The sequence below is a fragment of the Pleurodeles waltl genome, chromosome 8 (genome assembly GCF_031143425.1).
Source record: "Pleurodeles waltl isolate 20211129_DDA chromosome 8, aPleWal1.hap1.20221129, whole genome shotgun sequence".
NCBI classification, from domain to species: Eukaryota; Metazoa; Chordata; class Amphibia; order Caudata; family Salamandridae; genus Pleurodeles; species Pleurodeles waltl.
Genome location: NC_090447.1, coordinates 30,577,698 through 30,592,833, shown reverse-complemented (window position 1 = coordinate 30,592,833; position 15,136 = coordinate 30,577,698). Strand labels below are relative to the sequence as shown.

At 57.4% G+C, this 15,136-nt stretch overlaps 5 protein-coding genes across 5 annotated transcripts; all 5 read right to left on the bottom strand.

The window, feature by feature from the left end:
- Positions 1–112: 112 nt before the first annotated feature.
- LOC138249340 (uncharacterized) lies at positions 113–1,024 on the bottom strand. The gene is made up of 2 exons (XM_069203300.1): positions 556–1,024; positions 113–318 (listed from the first exon to the last, which is right to left on the bottom strand). The coding sequence occupies exons 1-2, from the start codon at positions 1,022–1,024 to the stop codon at positions 113–115; spliced, it is 675 nt and encodes a 224-aa protein (XP_069059401.1).
- A 650-nt stretch (positions 1,025–1,674) lies between these two features.
- On the bottom strand, positions 1,675–2,106 carry LOC138249338 (apolipoprotein A-IV-like). Its single transcript, XM_069203298.1, has one exon. The coding sequence runs from the start codon at positions 2,104–2,106 to the stop codon at positions 1,675–1,677; it is 432 nt and encodes a 143-aa protein (XP_069059399.1).
- A 2,397-nt stretch (positions 2,107–4,503) lies between these two features.
- LOC138249337 (apolipoprotein A-IV-like) lies at positions 4,504–4,965 on the bottom strand. The gene has a single exon (XM_069203297.1). It carries the CDS (start codon positions 4,963–4,965, stop codon positions 4,504–4,506), a length of 462 nt encoding a protein of 153 aa, XP_069059398.1.
- Positions 4,966–12,152: 7,187 nt separating this feature from the next.
- LOC138249336 (apolipoprotein A-IV-like) lies at positions 12,153–12,692 on the bottom strand. The gene has a single exon (XM_069203296.1). The coding sequence runs from the start codon at positions 12,690–12,692 to the stop codon at positions 12,153–12,155; it is 540 nt and encodes a 179-aa protein (XP_069059397.1).
- Positions 12,693–13,239: 547 nt separating this feature from the next.
- LOC138249334 (apolipoprotein A-IV-like) lies at positions 13,240–14,130 on the bottom strand. Its single transcript, XM_069203295.1, has one exon. It carries the CDS (start codon positions 14,128–14,130, stop codon positions 13,240–13,242), a length of 891 nt encoding a protein of 296 aa, XP_069059396.1.
- Between the last annotated feature and the right edge of the window lie 1,006 nt (positions 14,131–15,136).

Here is a 15,136-nt window from a genome sequence, read left to right as displayed (position 1 = left end):
CCTGCATGGTCCTTCAGCCGCTCTAGCAAGGTCCCTGCACGGTCCTTCAGCTGCTCTCCCAAGGTCCTTGCATGGTTCTTCAGCCGCTCTTGCAAGGTCCCTGCATGGTCCTTCAGCCGTCTGCATGGTCCTTCAGCCGCTCTAGCAAGGTCCCTGCACGGTCCTTCAGCTGCTCTCGCAAGGTCCTTGCATGGTTCTTCAGCCGCTCTTGCAAGGTCCCTGCATGGTCGTTCAGCCACTCTTGCAAAGTCCATGCACGGTCCTTCAGCAGCTCTTGCATGTTCCCTGCATGGTCCTTCAGCCGCTCTTGCATGGTCCCTGCATGGTCCTTCAGCCGCTCTTGCAAGGTCCCTGCATGGTCCTTCAGCAGCTCTTGCAAGGTCCCTGCATGGTACTTCAGCCGCTCTTGCAACGTCCATGCACAGTCCTTCAGCAGCTCTTGCATGTTCCCTGCATGGTCCTTCAGCCGCTCTTGCATGGTCCCTGCATGGTCCTTCAGCCGCTCTTGCAAGGTCCCTGCATGGTCCTTCAGCAGCTCTTGCAAGGTCCCTGCACGGTCCTTCAGCCCCTCTTGCATGGTCCCTGCACTGTCGTTCAGCCGCTCTTGCAAGGTCCCTGCATGGTGCTTCAGCCGCTCCTGCAAGGTCCCTGCACGGTCCTTCAGCCGCTCTAGCAAGGTCCCTGCACGGTCCTTCAGCAGCTCTTGCATGATCCCTGCACGGTCTTTCAGCAGCTCTTGCAAGGTCCCTCCATGGTCCTTCAGCCGCTCTTGCATGGTCCCTGCATGGTCCTTCAGCCGCTCTTTCAAGGTCCCTGCATGGTCCATCACCTGCTCTTGCAAAGTCCCTGCACGGTCCTTCAGCCGCTCTAGCATGGTCCCTGCATGGTCCTTCAGCCGCTCTTGCAATGTCCCTGCACGGTCATTCAGCAGCTCTTGCAAGGTCCCTGCACGCTCCTTCAGCAACTCTTGCAAGGTGCCTGCACAGTCCTTCAGCCGCTCTTTCAAGGTCCCTTCATGGTCCATCAGCTGTTCTTGCAAAGTCCCTGCACTGTCCTTCTAGCAAGGTCCCTGCATCGTCCTTCAGCCGCTCTTGGAAGGTCCCTGCATGGTCGTTCAGCCCCTCTTGCAAGGCCCCTGCACTGTACTCAGCCGCTCTTGCAATGTCCCTGCATGGTACTTCAGCCGCTCTTGCAAGGTCCCTGCATGGTCCTTCAGCCGCTCTTGCAAAGTCCCTGCACGGTCCTCCAGCTGCTCTTGCAAGGTCCCTGCATGGTACTTCAGCCGCTCTTCCAAGGTCCCTGCATGGTCCTTCAGCCGCTCTTGCAAGTTCCCTGCATGGTCCTTCAGCAGCTCCTGCATGGTCCCTGCATGGTCCTTCAGCCGCTCTTGCAAGGTCCCTGCATGGTTCTTCAGCCGATTTTGTAAAGTCCCTGTATGGTCCTTCAGCAGCTCTTGCATGTTCCCTGCATGGTCCTTCAGCAGCTCTTGCATGGTCCCTGCATGGTCCTTCAGACGCTCTTGCAAGGTCCCTACACGGTCCTTCAGCCGCTCTTGCATGGTCCCTGCACGGTCCTTCAGCCGCTCTTGCAAGGTCCCTGCGTGGTACTTCAGCCGCTCTTGCAAGGTCCCTGCATGGTACTTCAGCCACTCTTGCAAGGTCCCTGCATGGTCCTTCAGCCGCCTGCATGGTCCTTCAGCCGCTCTAGCAAGGTCCCTGCACGGTCCTTCAGCTGCTCTCGCAAGGTCCTTGCATGGTCCTTCAGCCACTCTTGCAAGGTCCCTGCATGGTCCTTCAGCCGCTCTAGCAAGGTCCCTGCACGGTCCTTCAGCTGCTCTCGCAAGGTCCTTGCATGGTTCTTCAGCCGCTCTTGCAAGGTCCCTGCATGGTCGTTCAGCCGCTCTTGCAAAGTCCATGCACGGTCCTTCAGCAGCTCTTGCATGTTCCCTGCATGGTCCTTCAGCCGCTCTTGCATGGTCCCTGCATGGTCCTTCAGCTGCTCTTGCAAGGTCCCTGCATGGTCCTTCAGCAGCTCTTGCAAGGTCCCTGCATGGTACTTCAGCCACTCTTGCAAGGTCCATGCACAGTCCTTCAGCAGCTCTTGCATGTTCCCTGCATGGTCCTTCGGCCGCTCTTGCACGGTCCCTGCACGGTCCTTCAGCCACTCTTGCAAGGTCCCTGCACGGTCCTTCAGCAGCTCTTGCAAGCTCGCTGCACGGTCCTTCAGCCGCTCTTGCATGGTCCCTGCACGGTCGTTCAGCCGCTCTTGCATGGTCCCTGCACGGTCCTTAAGCAGCTCTTGCAAGGTCCCAGCATGGTCCTTCAGCTGCTCTTGCAAGGTCCCTGAATGTTCCTTCAGCAGCCCTTGCAAGGTCCCTGCATGGTCGTTCAGCAGCTCTTGCATGGTCCCTGCATGGTCGTTCAGCAGCTCTTGCAAGGTCCCTGCATGGTCGTTCAGCAGCTCTTGCATGGTCCCTGCATGGTCGTTCAGCAGCTCTTGCATGGTCCCTGCATGGTCCTTCAGCAGCTCTTGCATGGTCCCTGCATGGTCCTTCAGCCGCTCTTGCACCATCCTATCCCAGTCGTGGGGGTTGAGAGTGATGTCCTTCTTCACTATCAGTCATCAGTCACAGATTCAACTGACCTGCCTTGTCTTAGTGCTTTATTTTGTAACTTACTCTTGCAAGGTCGCTGCATGGTCCTTCAGCCGCTCTAGCAAGGCGTACTGCATGGTCGTTCAGCCGCTCTTGCAAGGTCCCTGCATGGTCCTTCAGCCGCTCTTGCAAGGTCCCTGCATGGTTCTTCAGCCGATTCTGTAAAGTCCCTGCATGGTCCTTCAGCCGCTCTTGCAAGTTCCCTGCATGGTCCTTCAGCAGCTCCTGCATGGTCCCTGCATGGTCCTTCAGCCGCTCTTGCAAGGTCCCTGCATGGTTCTTCAGCCGATTTTGTAAAGTCCCTGTATGGTCCTTCAGCAGCTCTTGCATGTTCCCTGCATGGTCTTTCAGCAGCTCTTGCATGGTCCATGCATGGTCCTTCAGACGCTCTTGCAAGGTCCCTACACGGTCCTTCAACCGCTCTTGCATGGTCCCTGCACGGTCCTTCAGCCGCTCTTGCAAGGTCCCTGCGTGGTACTTCAGCTGCTCTTGCAAGGTCCCTGCATGGTACTTCAGCCGCTCTTGCAAGGTCCCTGCATGGTCCTTCAGCTGCCTGCATGGTCCTTCAGCCGCTCTAGCAAGGTCCCTGCACGGTCCTTCAGCTGCTCTCGCAAGGTCCTTGCATGGTTCTTCAGCCGCTCTTGCAAGGTCCCTGCATGGTCCTTCAGCCGCCTGCATGGTCCTTCAGCCGCTCTAGCAAGGTCCCTGTACGGTCCTTCAGCTGCTCTCGCAAGGTCCTTGCATGGTCCTTCAGCCGCTCTTGCAAGGTCCCTGCAAGGTCCTCCAGCCGCTCTTGCAAGGTCCCTGCACGGTCGTTCAGCAGCTCTTGCAAGGCCAATGCATGGCCCTTCAGCCGTTCTTGCGTGGTCCCTGCCCGGTCCTTCAGCCGCTCTTGCAAGGTCCCCGTACGGTCCTTCAGCCGCACTTGCAAGGTCCCTGCATGGTCCTTCAGCCAATCTTGCAAGGTCAGTGGATAGTCCTTCAGCAGCTCTTGCAAGGTCCCTGCATGGTCCTTCAGCAGCTCTTGCATGGTCCTTCAGCAGCTCTTGCATGGTCCCTGCATGGTCCTTCAGCCGCTCTTGCATGGTCCCTCCATGGTCCTTCAGCCGCTTTTGCGTGGTCCCTGCATGGTCCTTCAGCCGCTCTTGCAAGGTCCCTGCACAGTACTTCAGCCGCTCTTGCAAGGTCCCTGCATGGTGCTTCAGCCACTCTTGCAAGGTCCCTGCACGGTCCTTCAGCAGCTCTTGCAAGGTCCCTGCATGGTGCTTCAGCTGCTCTTGCAAGGTCCCTGCATGGTCCTTCAGCCGCTCCTGCACGGTCCCTGCATGGTCCTTCAGCCGCTCTTGCACGGTCCCTGTACGGTCCTTCAGCCACTCTTGCAAGGTCCCTGCACGGTCCTTCAGCAGCTCTTGCAAGCTCCCTGCACGGTCCTTCAGCCGCTCTTGCATGGTCCCTGCACGGTCGTTCAGCCGCTCTTGCATGGTCCCTGCACGGTCCTTAAGCAGCTCTTGCAAGGTCCCTGCATGGTCCTTCAGCTGCTCTTGCAAGGTCCCTGAATGTTCCTTCAGCAGCCCTTGCAAGGTCCCTGCATGGTCGTTCAGCAGCTCTTGCAAGGTCCCTGCATGGTCCTTCAGCAGCTCTTGCATGGTCCCTGCATGGTCGTTCAGCAGCTCTTGCATGGTCCCTGCATGGTCCTTCAGCAGCTCTTGCATGGTCCCTGCATGGTCCTTCAGCCGCTCTTGCACCATCCTATCCCAGTCGTGGGGGTTGAGAGTGATGTCCTTCTTCACTATCAGTCATCAGTCACATATTCAACTGGCCCGCCTTGTCTTAGTGCTTTATTTTGTAACTTACTCTTGCAAGGTCGCTGCATGGTCCTTCAGCCGCTCTAGCAAGGTCCCTGCATGGTCGTTCAGCCGCTCTTGCAAGGTCCCTGCATGGTGCTTCAGCCGCTCTTGCAAGGTCCCTGCATGGTTCTTCAGCCGATTTTGTAAAGTCCCTGCATGGTCCTTCAGCCGCTCTTGCAAGTTCCCTGCATGGTCCTTCAGCAGCTCCTGCATGGTCCCTGCATGGTCCTTCAGCCGCTCTTGCAAGGTCCCTGCATGGTTCTTCAGCCGATTTTGTAAAGTCCCTGTATGGTCCTCCAGCAGCTCTTGCATGTTCCCTGCATGGTCCTTCAGAAGCTCTTGCATGGTCCCTGCATGGTCCTTCAGACGCTCTTGCAAGGTCCCTACACGGTCCTTCAGCCGCTCTTGCATGGTCCCTGCACGGTCCTTCAGCCGCTCTTGCAAGGTCCCTGCGTGGTACTTCATCCGCTCTTGCAAGGTCCCTGCATGGTACTTCAGCCACTCTTGCAAGGTCCCTGCATGGTCCTTCAGCCGCCTGCATGGTCCTTCAGCCGCTCTAGCAAGGTCCCTGCACGGTCCTTCAGCTGCTCTCGCAAGGTCCTTGCATGGTTCTTCAGCCGCTCTTGCAAGGTCCCTGCATGGTCCTTCAGCCGCCTGCATGGTCCTTCAGCCGCTCTAGCAAGGTCCCTGCACGGTCCTTCAGCTGCTCTCGCAAGGTCCTTGCATGGTTCTTCAGCCGCTCTTGCAAGGTCCCTGCATGGTCGTTCAGCCACTCTTGCAAAGTCCATGCACGGTCCTTCAGCAGCTCTTGCATGTTCCCTGCATGGTCCTTCAGCCGCTCTTGCATGGTCCCTGCATGGTCCTTCAGCCGCTCTTGCAAGGTCCCTGCATGGTCCTTCAGCAGCTCTTGCAAGGTCCCTGCATGGTACTTCAGCCGCTCTTGCAACGTCCATGCACAGTCCTTCAGCAGCTCTTGCATGTTCCCTGCATGGTCCTTCAGCCGCTCTTGCATGGTCCCTGCATGGTCCTTCAGCCGCTCTTGCAAGGTCCCTGCATGGTCCTTCAGCAGCTCTTGCAAGGTCCCTGCACGGTCCTTCAGCCCCTCTTGCATGGTCCCTGCACTGTCGTTCAGCCGCTCTTGCAAGGTCCCTGCATGGTGCTTCAGCCGCTCCTGCAAGGTCCCTGCACGGTCCTTCAGCCGCTCTAGCAAGGTCCCTGCACGGTCCTTCAGCAGCTCTTGCATGATCCCTGCACGGTCTTTCAGCAGCTCTTGCAAGGTCCCTCCATGGTCCTTCAGCCGCTATTGCATGGTCCCTGCATGGTCCTTCAGCCGCTCTTTCAAGGTCCCTGCATGGTCCATCACCTGCTCTTGCAAAGTCCCTGCACGGTCCTTCAGCCGCTCTAGCATGGTCCCTGCATGGTCCTTCAGCCGCTCTTGCAATGTCCCTGCACGGTCATTCAGCAGCTCTTGCAAGGTCCCTGCACGCTCCTTCAGCAACTCTTGCAAGGTGCCTGCACAGTCCTTCAGCCGCTCTTTCAAGGTCCCTTCATGGTCCATCAGCTGTTCTTGCAAAGTCCCTGCACTGTCCTTCTAGCAAGGTCCCTGCATCGTCCTTCAGCCGCTCTTGGAAGGTCCCTGCATGGTCGTTCAGCCCCTCTTGCAAGGCCCCTGCACTGTACTCAGCCGCTCTTGCAATGTCCCTGCATGGTACTTCAGCCGCTCTTGCAAGGTCCCTGCATGGTCCTTCAGCCGCTCTTGCAAAGTCCCTGCACGGTCCTCCAGCCGCTCTTGCAAGGTCCCTGCATGGTACTTCAGCCGCTCTTCCAAGGTCCCTGCATGGTCCTTCAGCCGCTCTTGCAAGTTCCCTGCATGGTCCTTCAGCAGCTCCTGCATGGTCCCTGCATGGTCCTTCAGCCGCTCTTGCAAGGTCCCTGCATGGTTCTTCAGCCGATTTTGTAAAGTCCCTGTATGGTCCTTCAGCAGCTCTTGCATGTTCCCTGCATGGTCCTTCAGCAGCTCTTGCATGGTCCCTGCATGGTCCTTCAGACGCTCTTGCAAGGTCCCTACACGGTCCTTCAGCCGCTCTTGCATGGTCCCTGCACGGTCCTTCAGCCGCTCTTGCAAGGTCCCTGCGTGGTACTTCAGCCGCTCTTGCAAGGTCCCTGCATGGTACTTCAGCCACTCTTGCAAGGTCCCTGCATGGTCCTTCAGCCGCCTGCATGGTCCTTCAGCCGCTCTAGCAAGGTCCCTGCACGGTCCTTCAGCTGCTCTCGCAAGGTCCTTGCATGGTCCTTCAGCCACTCTTGCAAGGTCCCTGCATGGTCCTTCAGCCACTCTTGCAAGGTCCCTGCACGGTCCTTCAGCAGCTCTTGCAAGCTCCCTGCACGGTCCTTCAGCCGCTCTTGCATGGTCCCTGCACGGTCCTTCAGCCGCTCTTGCATGGTCCCTGCACGGTCCTTAAGCAGCTCTTGCAAGGTCCCTGAATGTTCCTTCAGCAGCCCTTGCAAGGTCCCTGCATGGTCGTTCAGCAGCTCTTGCATGGTCCCTGCATGGTCGTTCAGCAGCTCTTGCAAGGTCCCTGCATTGTCGTTCAGCAGTTCTTGCATGGTCCCTGCATGGTCGTTCAGCAGCTCTTGCATGATCCCTGCATGGTCCTTCAGCAGCTCTTGCATGGTCCCTGCATGGTCCTTCAGCCGCTCTTGCACCATCCTATCCCAGTCGTGGGGGTTGAGAGTGATGTCCTTCTTCACTATCAGTCATCAGTCACAGATTCAACTGGCCCGCCTTGTCTTAGTGCTTTATTTTGTAACTTACTCTTGCAAGGTCGCTGCATGGTCCTTCAGCCGCTCTAGCAAGGTCCCTGCATGGTCGTTCAGCCGCTCTTGCAAGGTCTCTGCATGGTCCTTCAGCCGCTCCTGCATGGTCCCTGCATGGTCCTTCAGCCGCTCTTGCAAGGTCCCTGCATGGTTCTTCAGCCGATTTTGTAAAGTTCCTGCATGGTCCTTCAGCCGCTCTTGCAAGTTCCCTGCATGGTCCTTCAGCAGCTCCTGCATGGTCCCTGCATGGTCCTTCAGCCGCTCTTGCAAGGTCCCTGCATGGTTCTTCAGCCGATTTTGTAAAGTCCCTGTATGGTCCTTCAGCAGCTCTTGCATGTTCCCTGCATGGTCCTTCAGCAGCTCTTGCATGGTCCCTGCATGGTCCTTCAGACGCTCTTGCAAGGTCCCTACACGGTCCTTCAGCCGCTCTTGCATGGTCCCTGCACGGTCCTTCAGCCGCTCGTGCAAGGTCCCTTCGTGGTACTTCAGCCGCTCTTGCAAGGTCCCTGCATGGTACTTCAGCCGCTCTTGCAAGGTCCCTGCATGGTCCTTCAGCCGCCTGCATGGTCCTTCAGCCACTCTAGCAAGGTCCCTGCACGGTCCTTCAGCTGCTCTCGCAAGGTCCTTGCATGGTTCTTCAGCCGCTCTTGCAAGGTCCCTGCATGGTCCTTCAGCCGCCTGCATGGTCCTTCAGCCGCTCTAGCAAGGTCCCTGCACGGTCCTTCAGCTGCTCTCGCAAGGTCCTTGCATGGTTCTTCAGCCGCTCTTGCAAGGTCCCTGCATGGTCGTTCAGCCGCTCTTGCAAAGTCCATGCACGGTCCTTCAGCAGCTCTTGCATGTTCCCTGCATGGTCCTTCAGCCGCTCTTGCATGGTCCCTGCATGGTCCTTCAGCTGCTCTTGCAAGGTCCCTGCATGGTCCTTCAGCAGCTCTTGCAAGGTCCCTGCATGGTACTTCAGCCACTCTTGCAAGGTCCATGCACAGTCCTTCAGCAGCTCTTGCATGTTCCCTGCATGGTCCTTCGGCCGCTCTTGCACGGTCCCTGCACGGTCCTTCAGCCACTCTTGCAAGGTCCCTGCACGGTCCTTCAGCAGCTCTTGCAAGCTCGCTGCACGGTCCTTCAGCCGCTCTTGCATGGTCCCTGCACGGTCGTTCAGCCGCTCTTGCATGGTCCCTGCACGGTCCTTAAGCAGCTCTTGCAAGGTCCCAGCATGGTCCTTCAGCTGCTCTTGCAAGGTCCCTGAATGTTCCTTCAGCAGCCCTTGCAAGGTCCCTGCATGGTCGTTCAGCAGCTCTTGCATGGTCCCTGCATGGTCGTTCAGCAGCTCTTGCAAGGTCCCTGCATGGTCGTTCAGCAGCTCTTGCATGGTCCCTGCATGGTCGTTCAGCAGCTCTTGCATGGTCCCTGCATGGTCCTTCAGCAGCTCTTGCATGGTCCCTGCATGGTCCTTCAGCCGCTCTTGCACCATCCTATCCCAGTCGTGGGGGTTGAGAGTGATGTCCTTCTTCACTATCAGTCATCAGTCACAGATTCAACTGACCTGCCTTGTCTTAGTGCTTTATTTTGTAACTTACTCTTGCAAGGTCGCTGCATGGTCCTTCAGCCGCTCTAGCAAGGCGTACTGCATGGTCGTTCAGCCGCTCTTGCAAGGTCCCTGCATGGTCCTTCAGCCGCTCTTGCAAGGTCCCTGCATGGTTCTTCAGCCGATTCTGTAAAGTCCCTGCATGGTCCTTCAGCCGCTCTTGCAAGTTCCCTGCATGGTCCTTCAGCAGCTCCTGCATGGTCCCTGCATGGTCCTTCAGCCGCTCTTGCAAGGTCCCTGCATGGTTCTTCAGCCGATTTTGTAAAGTCCCTGTATGGTCCTTCAGCAGCTCTTGCATGTTCCCTGCATGGTCTTTCAGCAGCTCTTGCATGGTCCATGCATGGTCCTTCAGACGCTCTTGCAAGGTCCCTACACGGTCCTTCAACCGCTCTTGCATGGTCCCTGCACGGTCCTTCAGCCGCTCTTGCAAGGTCCCTGCATGGTCCTTCAGCAGCTCTTGCAAGGTCCCTGCATGGTACTTCAGCCACTCTTGCAAGGTCCATGCACAGTCCTTCAGCAGCTCTTGCATGTTCCCTGCATGGTCCTTCGGCCGCTCTTGCACGGTCCCTGCACGGTCCTTCAGCCACTCTTGCAAGGTCCCTGCACGGTCCTTCAGCAGCTCTTGCAAGCTCGCTGCACGGTCCTTCAGCCGCTCTTGCATGGTCCCTGCACGGTCGTTCAGCCGCTCTTGCATGGTCCCTGCATGGTCCTTAAGCAGCTCCTGCATGGTCCCTGCATGGTCCTTCAGCCGCTCTTGCAAGGTCCCTGCATGGTTCTTCAGCCGATTTTGTAAAGTCCCTGTATGGTCCTTCAGCAGCTCTTGCATGTTCCCTGCATGGTCCTTCAGCAGCTCTTGCATGGTCCCTGCATGGTCCTTCAGACGCTCTTGCAAGGTCCCTACACGGTCCTTCAGCCGCTCTTGCATGGTCCCTGCACGGTCCTTCAGCCGCTCTTGCAAGGTCCCTGCGTGGTACTTCAGCCGCTCTTGCAAGGTCCCTGCATGGTACTTCAGCCACTCTTGCAAGGTCCCTGCATGGTCCTTCAGCCGCCTGCATGGTCCTTCAGCCGCTCTAGCAAGGTCCCTGCACGGTCCTTCAGCTGCTCTCGCAAGGTCCTTGCATGGTCCTTCAGCCACTCTTGCAAGGTCCCTGCATGGTCCTTCAGCCACTCTTGCAAGGTCCCTGCACGGTCCTTCAGCCGCTCTTGCAAGCTCCCTGCACGGTCCTTCAGCCGCTCTTGCATGGTCCCTGCACGGTCCTTCAGCCGCTCTTGCATGGTCCCTGCACGGTCCTTAAGCAGCTCTTGCAAGGTCCCTGCATGGTCCTTCAGCTGCTCTTGCAAGGTCCCTGAATGTTCCTTCAGCAGCCCTTGCAAGGTCCCTGCATGGTCGTTCAGCAGCTCTTGCATGGTCCCTGCATGGTCGTTCAGCAGCTCTTGCAAGGTCCCTGCATTGTCGTTCAGCAGTTCTTGCATGGTCCCTGCATGGTCGTTCAGCAGCTCTTGCATGATCCCTGCATGGTCCTTCAGCAGCTTTTGCATGGTCCCTGCATGGTCCTTCAGCCGCTCTTGCACCATCCTATCCCAGTCGTGGGGGTTGAGAGTGATGTCCTTCTTCACTATCAGTCATCAGTCACAGATTCAACTGGCCCGCCTTGTCTTAGTGCTTTATTTTGTAACTTACTCTTGCAAGGTCGCTGCATGGTCCTTCAGCCGCTCTAGCAAGGTCCCTGCATGGTCGTTCAGCCGCTCTTGCAAGGTCTCTGCATGGTCCTTCAGCCGCTCCTGCATGGTCCCTGCATGGTCCTTCAGCCGCTCTTGCAAGGTCCCTGCATGGTTCTTCAGCCGATTTTGTAAAGTTCCTGCATGGTCCTTCAGCCGCTCTTGCAAGTTCCCTGCATGGTCCTTCAGCAGCTCCTGCATGGTCCCTGCATGGTCCTTCAGCCGCTCTTGCAAGGTCCCTGCATGGTTCTTCAGCCGATTTTGTTAATTCCCTGTATGGTCCTTCAGCAGCTCTTGCATGTTCCCTGCATGGTCCTTCAGCAGCTCTTGCATGGTCCCTGCATGGTCCTTCAGACGCTCTTGCAAGGTCCCTACACGGTCCTTCAGCCGCTCTTGCATGGTCCCTGCACGGTCCTTCAGCCGCTCTTGCAAGGTCCCTGCGTGGTACTTCAGCCGCTCTTGCAAGGTCCCTGCATGATACTTCAGCCACTCTTGCAAGGTCCCTGCATGGTCCTTCAGCCGCCTGCATGGTCCTTCAGCCACTCTAGCAAGGTCCCTGCACGGTCCTTCAGCTGCTCTCGCAAGGTCCTTGCATGGTTCTTCAGCCGCTCTTGCAAGGTCCCTGCATGGTTCTTTAGCCGCCTGCATGGTCCTTCAGCCGCTCTAGCAAGGTCCCTGCACGGTCCTTCAGCTGCTCTCGCAAGGTCCTTGCATGGTTCTTCAGCCGCTCTTGCAAGGTCCCTGCATGGTCGTTCAGCCGCTCTTGCAAAGTCCATGCACGGTCCTTCAGCAGCTCTTGCATGTTCCCTGCATGGTCCTTCAGCCGCTCTTGCATGGTCCCTGCATGGTCCTTCAGCCGCTCTTGCAAGGTCCCTGCATGGTCCTTCAGCAGCTCTTGCAAGGTCCCTGCATGGTACTTCAGCCACTCTTGCAAGGTCCATGCACAGTCCTTCAGCAGCTCTTGCATGTTCCCTGCATGGTCCTTCGGCCGCTCTTGCACGGTCCCTGCACGGTCCTTCAGCCACTCTTGCAAGGTCCCTGCACGGTCCTTCAGCAGCTCTTGCAAGCTCGCTGCACGGTCCTTCAGCCGCTCTTGCATGGTCCCTGCACGGTCGTTCAGCCGCTCTTGCATGGTCCCTGCACGGTCCTTAAGCAGCTCTTGCAAGGTCCCAGCATGGTCCTTCAGCTGCTCTTGCAAGGTCCCTGAATGTTCCTTCAGCAGCCCTTGCAAGGTCCCTGCATGGTCGTTCAGCAGCTCTTGCATGGTCCCTGCATGGTCGTTCAGCAGCTCTTGCAAGGTCCCTGCATGGTCGTTCAGCAGCTCTTGCATGGTCCCTGCATGGTCGTTCAGCAGCTCTTGCATGGTCCCTGCATGGTCCTTCAGCAGCTCTTGCATGGTCCCTGCATGGTCCTTCAGCCGCTCTTGCACCATCCTATCCCAGTCGTGGGGGTTGAGAGTGATGTCCTTCTTCACTATCAGTCATCAGTCACAGATTCAACTGACCTGCCTTGTCTTAGTGCTTTATTTTGTAACTTACTCTTGCAAGGTCGCTGCATGGTCCTTCAGCCGCTCTAGCAAGGCCCCTGCATGGTCGTTCAGCCGCTCTTGCAAGGTCCCTGCATGGTCCTTCAGCCGCTCTTGCAAGGTCCCTGCATGGTTCTTCAGCCGATTCTGTAAAGTCCCTGCATGGTCCTTCAGCCGCTCTTGCAAGTTCCCTGCATGGTCCTTCAGCAGCTCCTGCATGGTCCCTGCATGGTCCTTCAGCCGCTCTTGCAAGGTCCCTGCATGGTTCTTCAGCCGATTTTGTAAAGTCCCTGTATGGTCCTTCAGCAGCTCTTGCATGTTCCCTGCATGGTCTTTCAGCAGCTCTTGCATGGTCCATGCATGGTCCTTCAGACGCTCTTGCAAGGTCCCTACACGGTCCTTCAACCGCTCTTGCATGGCCCCTTCACGGTCCTTCAGCCGCTCTTGCAAGGTCCCTGCATGGTCCTTCAGCAGCTCTTGCAAGGTCCCTGCATGGTACTTCAGCCACTCTTGCAAGGTCCATGCACAGTCCTTCAGCAGCTCTTGCATGTTCCCTGCATGGTCCTTCGGCCGCTCTTGCACGGTCCCTGCACGGTCCTTCAGCCACTCTTGCAAGGTCCCTGCACGGTCCTTCAGCAGCTCTTGCAAGCTCGCTGCACGGTCCTTCAGCCGCTCTTGCATGGTCCCTGCACGGTCGTTCAGCCGCTCTTGCATGGTCCCTGCACGGTCCTTAAGCAGCTCTTGCAAGGTCCCAGCATGGTCCTTCAGCTGCTCTTGCAAGGTCCCTGAATGTTCCTTCAGCAGCCCTTGCAAGGTCCCTGCATGGTCGTTCAGCAGCTCTTGCATGGTCCCTGCATGGTCGTTCAGCAGCTCTTGCAAGGTCCCTGCATGGTCGTTCAGCAGCTCTTGCATGGTCCCTGCATGGTCGTTCAGCAGCTCTTGCATGGTCCCTGCATGGTCCTTCAGCAGCTCTTGCATGGTCCCTGCATGGTCCTTCAGCCGCTCTTGCACCATCCTATCCCAGTCGTGGGGGTTGAGAGTGATGTCCTTCTTCACTATCAGTCATCAGTCACAGATTCAACTGACCTGCCTTGTCTTAGTGCTTTATTTTGTAACTTACTCTTGCAAGGTCGCTGCATGGTCCTTCAGCCGCTCTAGCAAGGCGTACTGCATGGTCGTTCAGCCGCTCTTGCAAGGTCCCTGCATGGTCCTTCAGCCGCTCTTGCAAGGTCCCTGCATGGTTCTTCAGCCGATTCTGTAAAGTCCCTGCATGGTCCTTCAGCCGCTCTTGCAAGTTCCCTGCATGGTCCTTCAGCAGCTCCTGCATGGTCCCTGCATGGTCCTTCAGCCGCTCTTGCAAGGTCCCTGCATGGTTCTTCAGCCGATTTTGTAAAGTCCCTGTATGGTCCTTCAGCAGCTCTTGCATGTTCCCTGCATGGTCTTTCAGCAGCTCTTGCATGGTCCATGCATGGTCCTTCAGACGCTCTTGCAAGGTCCCTACACGGTCCTTCAACCGCTCTTGCATGGTCCCTGCACGGTCCTTCAGCCGCTCTTGCAAGGTCCCTGCATGGTCCTTCAGCAGCTCTTGCAAGGTCCCTGCATGGTACTTCAGCCACTCTTGCAAGGTCCATGCACAGTCCTTCAGCAGCTCTTGCATGTTCCCTGCATGGTCCTTCGGCCGCTCTTGCACGGTCCCTGCACGGTCCTTCAGCCACTCTTGCAAGGTCCCTGCACGGTCCTTCAGCAGCTCTTGCAAGCTCGCTGCACGGTCCTTCAGCCGCTCTTGCATGGTCCCTGCACGGTCGTTCAGCCGCTCTTGCATGGTCCCTTCATGGTCCTTAAGCAGCTCCTGCATGGTCCCTGCATGGTCCTTCAGCCGCTCTTGCAAGGTCCCTGCATGGTTCTTCAGCCGATTTTGTAAAGTCCCTGTATGGTCCTTCAGCAGCTCTTGCATGTTCCCTGCATGGTCCTTCAGCAGCTCTTGCATGGTCCCTGCATGGTCCTTCAGACGCTCTTGCAAGGTCCCTACACGGTCCTTCAGCCGCTCTTGCATGATCCCTGCACGGTCCTTCAGCCGCTCTTGCAAGGTCCCTGCGTGGTACTTCAGCCGCTCTTGCAAGGTCCCTGCATGGTACTTCAGCCACTCTTGCAAGGTCCCTGCATGGTCCTTCAGCCGCCTGCATGGTCCTTCAGCCGCTCTAGCAAGGTCCCTGCACGGTCCTTCAGCTGCTCTCGCAAGGTCCTTGCATGGTCCTTCAGCCACTCTTGCAAGGTCCCTGCATGGTCCTTCAGCCACTCTTGCAAGGTCCCTGCACGGTCCTTCAGCCGCTCTTGCAAGCTCCCTGCACGGTCCTTCAGCCGCTCTTGCATGGTCCCTGCACGGTCCTTCAGCCGCTCTTGCATGGTCCCTGCACGGTCCTTAAGCAGCTCTTGCAAGGTCCCTGCATGGTCCTTCAGCTGCTCTTGCAAGGTCCCTGAATGTTCCTTCAGCAGCCCTTGCAAGGTCCCTGCATGGTCGTTCAGCAGCTCTTGCATGGTCCCTGCATGGTCGTTCAGCAGCTCTTGCAAGGTCCCTGCATTGTCGTTCAGCAGTTCTTGCATGGTCCCTGCATGGTCGTTCAGCAGCTCTTGCATGATCCCTGCATGGTCCTTCAGCAGCTTTTGCATGGTCCCTGCATGGTCCTTCAGCCGCTCTTGCACCATCCTATCCCAGTCGTGGGGGTTGAGAGTGATGTCCTTCTTCACTATCAGTCATCAGTCACAGATTCAACTGGCCCGCCTTGTCTTAGTGCTTTATTTTGTAACTTACTCTTGCAAGGTCGCTGCATGGTCCTTCAGCCGCTCTAGCAAGGTCCCTGCATGGTCGTTCAGCCGCTCTTGCAAGGTCTCTGCATGGTCCTTCAGCCGCTCCTGCATGGTCCCTGCATGGTCCTTCAGCCGCTCTTGCAAGGTCCCTGCATGGTTCTTCAGCCGATTTTGTAAAGTTCCTGCAT